At 35.4% G+C, this 9,650-nt stretch overlaps 1 protein-coding gene across 1 annotated transcript in view; it reads right to left on the reverse strand.

The window, feature by feature from the left end:
* Positions 1–8,916, reverse strand: part of LOC149532857 (uncharacterized) — a 47,163-nt gene extending 38,247 nt beyond the window's left edge. The window contains exons 1-4 of the mRNA XM_089805775.1: positions 8,468–8,916; positions 8,176–8,362; positions 7,959–8,092; positions 7,813–7,882 (exon numbers count right to left, since the gene is read on the reverse strand). Of these exons, the coding sequence (XP_089661901.1) occupies positions 7,813–7,882; positions 7,959–8,092; positions 8,176–8,362; positions 8,468–8,887 (811 nt within the window). The 5' untranslated portion in view covers positions 8,888–8,916. The remainder of the gene's footprint in view (positions 1–7,812; positions 7,883–7,958; positions 8,093–8,175; positions 8,363–8,467) is intronic.
* Positions 8,917–9,650: the final 734 nt, after the last annotated feature.

Raw genomic sequence — 9,650 nt, forward strand, 5'->3', positions numbered from 1 at the left:
AATGGTTACTAGGATTGATGCGGTATCATGATGTTGTTTCAAGATTATCAAGAGATGTATGCAGAGATTGCATTGTGTACTATCACCCTACTACACTGTACTAGGTTCTTGTAGTAGTGGTTAGTCATGTATATGATTGTGTTTTCTTATGTTTTTTTAGTGCTTTTCATGTTATGTAATCAACCATTATTAAATGCTTAAATAATTAGAAATGGATTGTCCATGTTGGATGCATTGGTTATGTGTTGAGGATATTTACCTCGTTCTACTTTGATTTCTGTATCATAGATATTAGATTACTATGTTGTTTAGTTGATCATATTTACATGATGATGCCATTTTGAGATGACAATATGTTTTATGATGATATCTAGTTATCTAGTATTAGGACATATATCTAATTATGTTACATGATGGATTTAAGGCTATGGTTATTTACTTCATTCTTGCTTCATTATGCTATATGTGAACGTGACTGATGTAAACATATTATGTCAGTATAATTAAATAAATGGTTAAATTAGGAAATTTAATGCATTTATTGCTTCAACTATGTTATTATATACAATTTCATTTGATCACTTGTTTTAGTGTGTAGGATTTATGTCCACAATAGTTGCATATGGAGTTAGTGTTTCAGCTATTCATAGTTACCAATGTCATCATTGTATGGTCGATTTATCTTTTTAAATGTTTAAATTAAACCTTCTAGTAATTTTATAAATATGGACTCATCTACATTATGTGATTAGACTAGTGAACATGTCTATGCATTTATAGGTTCGCATTATTGTGAAGGTTGTTAAGGAAAATTCTAAGATTTTTTAGGGTATTCGAGCTTTATTTTATTTTATTTTAATTTCTAGCAGCTTTGTCATAGATCAATTCCTATTACTAAGAATAGCATGTTTTCACTTGGGTCGATTTGGGGTTTAACTAGGTTGTTTGGTTGTTTACCGTAATCGATTATTCACTCAAAAAGTGAATAAGTATTTAAAAAGGAATTTAATTCCTCACTTCTCAATTTTGAATTAGAAAGTTTGAGAGTAAAACCCACAATTCTCTTCATTAGGAATTATTATTTTGTTCATTGTGGGAGCTACAGGCATGGGATCATCATGAGATTGGTCTTGTTGGATCTAGCTTGAGGAGACCTTTGATTGTCATGATTCTCAACTCCTTTTGCAAGATTTTTATTTTATAGTTCAAATTCTTGTTTTTCCCTTTTGGTTGTAAGGTAAGGCTCTCCCATTTTATTGTTTCAGCTCCATTTCTACTTCTATTTTTGGTAGTGATTTGTTAGGAGGATGAGAACTAGTGTTCTTCTTTGTTTTTGTATGGTAGCTCTACTCAGTTGGGCAAGTATGAGCATTTCCCAACTTTCTAGGATGAGGGTTTGGGGTTTTGCACCATTATGCTAGCCAATTTTACATATAGACTCCAAACCCAAATTTTATTTAATATTTGAGAATTTTTTACCCTAAGACCAAATTGGTTTTAATTTCAAAGTTTTTTAGTTTTAAGGTTTTTCACCTTAGTTTGTCTGCCACCCAGTTTTCTCAAGTTTTCTTGGCATGATGTTGGTCATAGACTTGGATTATCCATAGGATGTTAGTCAATCCATTATTACACTTTTATTTTTGCATTGGGATGCATGCTACATCCATACTATCAAATTTATTATTGATTAAGTGATTTTATGCCTAGTGTTATTATTTCTTTTGGACCCTTGTTATTGTTTTGTGGACACTAGGATTCATGTAGAATCCATACTCCTAGATTGAGGCCGGTTGAGTGAGTTCATGATGTTTGGTCTTGTTGCATCATTAGGATTCGTGTAGAATCCATACTCCTAGATTGAGGTCGGTTGAGTGAGTTCATGATGTATGGTTTTATTGTTTATTGGAATTATTGTAGAATCTATCCTCCTAAGTTTGTTTTCAGTTGAGTTATATTTTTCTTGTGTTTTCATCCAGAAACACAAGCACATGTGTGTGCATCTATCAGGTGACTTGCAAGGCCAAATCTTTCATGGTACTTCCAAAAGTTATGATCATTGGGGTTGGGTTGGGGAATTTGTATGCCTATGGGAACTCATCATTAGATGAGCATTGGTAGGGTAGGGTAGCACATGGAGGGGCTTCTATCTCACAACTTGGTGACTATTTCCTATTGGTTTAGAAAGGAAGTTTTATAAAAGTGATAACTAAATTAAAATAATAGGTGGTAATAAATTTAATATAACTAAAAAGTTAGGAAGAGTACCTTATATTGGGATGAGTTGCCACTCAAAGTGTATGTTTCTCATTGAGGAGCTCAACTGCCAATACTAGCTTGGGCTTGTCTATGCCATGTGACTCTACATAATGTGAACCCCTACTTAGTAGCCCACTGCATGTCTAACAAGGACCTATTATACTTGCATTATTTCATGATCTTGGTTTCAGCCATCATTATTGTTTGGCATGAGTGTTAGCCATAGATGTTTTCTTTGAATGTGTTTGTGGTTGGATCATTATCTCCATCCACATGGAAGGAGTGGACCTATAGGTTGTTAGAAATGCTTTAGAATAACTAAGAGTGGGGGTGAATCAATTATTCAAGGTCCAAATGTCCTATTCAAACTTTTCATGAGCTCATTCAACAATTCATATATCCAAGCTTTAACTTTTCTTACTAACAAGTTACTATAAATCAACATGCAAGCATAACACATAAGAAATGAACACATAACACAATGATTTATGTGGAAACCCAATTTGAAAGAAACACTTAGTAACATGCTACTCAATTCTTACTCTTCTGAAGTGATGCCCTATGAAAGGCCTACCCTGTTAAAGGCTTACAACACATTGTTAAATATGACCTTGTTAGAGGATTTAACCACCCTGTTAGAAGTGGGCCTAGTTAGAGGACTTTAGAACATTCACTTGGAATGCCACTCTATTAAAGGATTTACAAATGGCTATCAAACCAACCTAAGTCCATAGTATTTTCCAAATCTAATACCATTGCTAGAGAGTATTAGAAAATCCTAACCTAACTACAAAATACAACTTATCTTGTAGATCTCAGATCACTTCTCAGCTCATACTCTTGCTTGGCCTTCAATCTTTGCAACTCAAACAACTTTCCATCCTTTCAAGCTTAGTCTCCTGAGTCTCCATACTCAATGTACCATTGCAATCATCTTTTCATGACCACTTGTAGAAGTAGAGCCTCTGTGCTCTTCCTTCTCCTAGATGTCTTCTCCTTGACACCCTACTTCATAGATTTGGCTCTTTAGTAGCTATAGTATTAGCAACTCTTTGCTTCTTGGTCTATGACTCCTTAAATAGAAGTCTTGGAGTTCCTTTTCCCGCTAGATTCTTCTATTTTTTAATTTAAATTCATATGGATTAGGTAGGATTCATTTCATCTAACCCATATTTTGTTTCCTCTAGAAAATTCTTGAATAATCCTTTAGAATTTGCCCCAAAATGGTTTACATAGAATTATGTGCCACCATATCATCATCTTTATCTTCCAACTTGTTCACAAAATTCAAGGTAACCACTTTGTCAACTTAGATTTGGTGAATCTTCATCATTTGAAATAATGCAACAACTTGGTACTATTGAAATATTGGTGCTCAACATATACTATGTCACTTGGCATCAATTGTGTTTTTCCTAATGCTCGACACCTAAAGATCACTTGGCTCTAACTAATATTTTTTTTATGCTTGGCACCTGATCTTCTCTCGGCACTTGAAGATCACTCGGCACACACTAGAATTTCCTATTACTCGACTCCAACTAAGAATTTGCTCAGCTTCAACTAACTTGCTCGATAGCCACTAAAGATCTTAGTTTAAGCTTTGCAATCAACCTTGTTACAACTTCTTCCTCCAATATTTCTAAGTGTGACCTTCCTCTGTATCTTTGAGTATGTTATCAATACATAATTTAACCATTGTCTTAACTGATCCTTGCACTTCATTACAACATCACAACTCAACCTTTCCCTTGGGTACTCTTGTTACATCTTACTGATCAAATCCTCTTCATCAATCAACTAAGTGATAGTACTTGGATCTTATAAGAAAATGTCATTCCTATAGGTAGCAGGTTTGACATCAATGACAAAACAATGATTGAAAACAACAATCTTCTTTCTTTCCAACAATCTCCCTCTTTGATCTTCAATAATGAGATTTTCAATCAGATTTCCAACATGGGTTTCACATGGTTGGGATGTGTAGCTACCCATACCAATGTTGGGGACGTGTGTACAAAGACATTTTATTATCCCATTGTGACCATTGCTAGAAGTTTTCACTTGGTACTTTAGGTTCTAGAGTATGCTTTGTTGTGATTTATGCTTTCATTGGAATGCTTGTATATCATATTTAGATGATCTTATTTTATTGATACATTCCTATATTACAATGTTTAGCATATGATAGATGATGTTATCTACTTAGTTTGAGTATATATTGCTTTTGGTTTAGCATGTTAGATTTCTTGTTCTTATGATATTTGTACACTTAGTAGTGATGTCCTTAGAAGACAAATTTGACTATCTAGTTGGTAGTTTGGGATGTTACATGTGCAGGATGAATAGGGCCTTTGAGGTCTCATGATGCTATTATGGTTGGGAGGAATCAGGCACTTAGTTTGTTACTTTTATTCATTGCAATTTTTCTTATGTATATTGGGAAGTTTTCTTTAGTTATTTCTATTCACTAATATGTTAGATGGCTAGATACAATTTCCATATTTTAGATATTTTGTTTGAGTGTCTTCACCTTGATTATGGATCTGGTACTCCCCGGTGTGGAGAAAATTTATTTCCTAACTTTTTTATCTTTTTGATTTTTAGCTTGTTGTTTTGTATCCTTGCACAGAATTGCTCTTTCTCATGGGAGAATGCAAAAGCTTACATAGTGTGTTAGGTTTCCTTATGTTGCCTATTGAGCATCCTCATGCAAAACCCAATACCAATTTGGGGTCTTTTGGCTGTTGGGCCAAGCATGTCCTCACTCAATTGGGTAGATCCTCGTGTGGCTTGTTGTACATCCTTGCACAAACATATGCCAGTTGTGTTTCCTCAAATGAAAAATAGGGGGCATCTTCACTAGTTTTTGGGAACACAATTTGGTGTTTCAAGTACTCTTTGGGTATACCTAATTCCCCATGCTTTGATAGATATATGATTCTTTGTTATGCGGTCATCTTTTGTTTTATTTCTCTATATGTGTGTGTTAGTTATTTAGAGGTGTTTCGAGATCTATTGGTTGCTAGGTTTGTTGGTAAAGTCTTCTGTTGTGATCTTTGTGATTCCTAGATGATGTTGTCATGTGCATTCATACTCGTAAAAAAAATTTAACTTTTCTTGTATTGAATCCTTGTTCCAAGGATCTTCAGGTGGGGTATTACAAACACAACATTTGAAACTCATTAGTATATATGTTAGCATCAAGATCTCTCTGCCTTAAAATTCCTGTCTTTTGATGAAGTTGAATCTCATAGCCATTAGGTATGTAAGTCCCTTTGATTTTAGACATCATGTATTTCCAAATAGAAATTAAATCATGTTAAATCAACTCCTCTTAATCTTGACTTGAGCACCTTGACCTTTATTGCTTCACTTATGCCCTCACATTCAAAGTTATTTTTAGCCCCTCTATCCATTTCATTGCTAGGTATAGTTCCATATTTCCTATAAAGAGTGGTGTTATCTCTAATTCTTTTACACCCATAGATTTTAAGGCTTCAAGTAAGGGTTCTTCTTTTAGTTTTGGGTCAAGTATTTGGGATTCATCCTAATTTTCTATTTCTTTTCCTTTTTCTCTTTTTCATCACTTTTTTAGTCACTTGTTGATTATTTATTTGCACTTCACCTAATTTAATATAAAACTTCTGCAAGTTCTTCCTATAGTGCCTACTTTTCTCTTCATGTTCTTGTACCTTCTTGGCCAATTTTGCATTTGTCACCATGATTGTCCCTCCCATTTATTCTTAACTTGACATAAAATAAGAACTTGCCCAAATATTTAAGGGTTTTACTACCAATTTGATAGGGATGCTCTAGCCCAACTTCACCAATGTTTAGACTTGATTAATTTAAGGACTCATATAGGGATTTCTTCAAGAAACAACCCTACCAACTTAAGGGATTCAAACTCATTCCCTTTCTTCTTCAATAAAGCTTCCCTTGTATTCAAGGCTAATCAACTAATTCACAAGCTTGTTAGGGAAAGATTTCTAGCCAACAAAAAATCCCTTCAAAATTCATCTTGAAGAACTCTAGGGCTTCAAAATGTACTAAGAAAATTATTAAACACTCCATTTTTCTTGATCTTCTAAGAAATTTTCTACCAATCTCAATCTTTATCTCTTTTAGGTGTCAATTAGCCCTCCAAATTAGGTTTTTTGTTCTCTAATTAAAATTTCTGCAAAGGATCCTATGATTAAATCTCCAGTCAAGACACCCTTTTGAATGTACTCATATATTCTTGAGGGCCGAAGTCTGAATCTATCCATACAAGGTTAAACCCTAAGATAGGCCATTTTAAACTAAACCAGTCTTAGCAGTAAATAGATAACTTTGATCCTTCTCAAATGGATTTACCCAACAATGATCTTTGTCCTAGGGCTTGTCTTAAACATCCATATCTTCCTTGAACCATTGGATTTGATTTTCCATTATACTCCTACAAGATTTCATCCTTTGCTACTCCATTTTCCTAACCAGACTATAACGAATCTCACTTAGGGCATGAATTTAAAAATCACAAACATCATCTTATAGTTTGCAACGAAAGGAAAAGTAATATACATTGGTCCTACTTGAAGACCTCTAATGATTGTGAAATCCCCATGATAAAGTTTCAAGACAGTGTCATTCTTTTGGATCAAATCTTAAACTGACTAGTGATTTGTGAATAGGAGTTGTATTTTGAAATAGGCAAACAAAATTATACAAAATCCAATGCAAAAATTCTCAATGAAAGGAAATGAACTATTAAATTGATGTAGAATTAAAATTTGCAGATTCAATCCATCTAACATGTATTCCTCGTGAAACAATTTTAAAATGTCTTGAGAGGCCTTAAATATGTTCAAACTTCCTATTCCAATTAATATTGGGCATTCCCTAAGTGTTTGGACATGGTATCCAAAACTTATTCACATATTGTTAGTGCAACATTAAAAAGTTCCAAAAGTTGTCATGACAACTTTTTGCAACTTGTGCCACATTTCCATATACACTGTATATATAAAATCTAATGGTGAAAAATAGTATCTTTAGATCCCTTACACATGTCTAACACCAATACATGACTTTGTGTACAACTTTGTGCCATTTTCCACAATGTGCTCAAATTTGGCCTACATGGTACCTTTTTGGCAACTTGATAGAATTTTCCCAATCTTGGCAAGAACATAGAAACATCTTTGGAAGTCTTCAAAACACACATATTGGACTCTCATCTAGTATGTATTCACCCCATGATCCATATAGGATCTCGCAAACCAAAATTTGAGGGTTTAAGACATATAACTCGTAGGTACTTGTGCACCAATAAGAGTGTTGAACATATATGTTGATTCTAAACTATGTTAGATAGTCCATCTCTTTCTTGTTGTGCCCACCAAGGTTCAAACACCTATTAGGTTGTTATGATTACAAACTTGTGGCTTCAAAAATTCAATAAAAAGTTTGGGTGATATGTTAAAAAATAAAAATAAAATAGTGCGATTGTTATGAATAAACTTAGTTTTAAATTGTTTTCAGTTTTTTTCCATTTTATATTTTTATAATAACAAATGAAAGCCATTTGGTCCATCAAATCCCACGATTCATTTATTCTTTTGTAGCAGCTCTCGCTTACATTCTGTGCAATACTTTCAAAAGTCAAGTTTAATTCTTTTAAGGTTGTGATAAAGGGGAATGAGATTGAATGAACATACTCTGAAATCTTTTGTTACAACACTGTCGTAGCCAAGAGTTGGAGCAATGCCGTCAAGGTAAAGAATAGGCGCGGATGATGCGAGAGCGCCGATTGTTATGTGCGGATACTTGAGCCGAAACCACGCAGGCAGCACTGCAACAATACAATTTCAATCATGAAATCCTACAACGTTACTCACATGAGTTTCTATAGATAATATAAGAAATCTCACTTACTTCCACCATAGGATGCACCAAATGCAACGACTGGACAATTGTCAGCGTTTAATAATTTCTTCAAATCGACAATAACGGTGGCATAATCAGCCAAGGCCTGCGTGGATGTGAAGTAACCCATCGTGCTCGTATTTGCATAGGCTTCATTTTCTCCCCCGAATGGCATTGACTTCCCGTAATAACGGTGCTACATACATACCTTGCCATAACTAGCGCTAATAACAGGAGGCCAGAGAAACTCAACTGAACTTATTAAACAAGTCTTGTAACACAACATGAATTGTAAAACTACCTCTATGTACACCGCAAGCGCTTTGAAGTCAGCAAGCTGTTCCATCATGAAGCCCCCGATCTCATTTGTGACGTCTTCTTCGGCTCTCAACAATACAAATATGGGAGAATTGTTTTGAGCGCCACCCCAACTCGAATTGTCAATGAAATAACGTTGGGGAAAGGTTTGGTAGCTCTGTGAGGTGAAAGCAAAGTGGTCTAGAACTTGGGTATAATTGTAGGAAGCGAAGGAAGTTTTGCCCAGGCTTGAAACATAATATTTAGTTGTTGTTGTAGAGCTCTTTAACTTCTCCAGAAAACCACCGCGCAGTCTATTTGCCGCGTGCCCACGAACTCCCAAAGCGCAGCCTCCTTCCAGAAAGGAAGAGATCGCTACAAGAATTGTACACAGCAATCTCAAACTCAATGGATGGAATTCCATTTCGACACTATTCTGTGCCAAGATTTCCAAGTTTGGTTGGAAAGTTATATTTATTTCTCACTAATTCATACTGACTATTTATTCCTCAGCAATTCGCTCGAATGTATAGCGAATTCAATATTGGAATAGATCAAACTACCTGACTGTTGATAGTCATAGGGCCGGTTTGAACCTCATATAGTGAGTGGCACTCTATTCTTTGGCCTTATTGATGTCAACAAAATTGACTCCTCTTTTGGCACGGAATCGAGAAGGAGTTTTCTGCCATGAATTGTCAAATGGAAGGGCTATCATGAACTTGTGCTTTAGTGGTTGTCCCTCTCGGCCATTCATGGGCGGCCTTGAAAATTCGTGGTCCTACCGACGGTTACATCTATGCAGCATCTAGAATGTAGTTTTGACTATATTTATGTATTTATATAGAGATATTGTTATCAGGATTTAATTCTGTGATTTTGAGTTGAACTTATTGATCCATGTAGTTTTTTTTTTTTTTTGATGGAGGGTTCAGACCTGTGAGGCAGCCCAGCGAGGTACAAGTCTGCGAGCTACCAACCAGCGAAGGCCACCATTAATAGTTTTAGGTACTTGATACGGGCCCACACGTGCCTGAATACTGAACACCTCTTTGGCTAAGAGCCAAGGACTGAGGAGCATCCATGCTGCCAAATTCGCCCGGGGCACGATCCCGGCCTCATCCCTTATGATGTCTATGGGCCTTGCACTCAACAAGACTTGATCCCTAGTGGGCTCTTTGTGAGCC

Source organism: Cupressus sempervirens, chromosome 10 (genome assembly GCF_028749045.1).
Source record: "Cupressus sempervirens isolate cs-2001-9-10 chromosome 10, ASM2874904v1, whole genome shotgun sequence".
Lineage (NCBI taxonomy): Eukaryota > Viridiplantae > Streptophyta > Pinopsida > Cupressales > Cupressaceae > Cupressus > Cupressus sempervirens.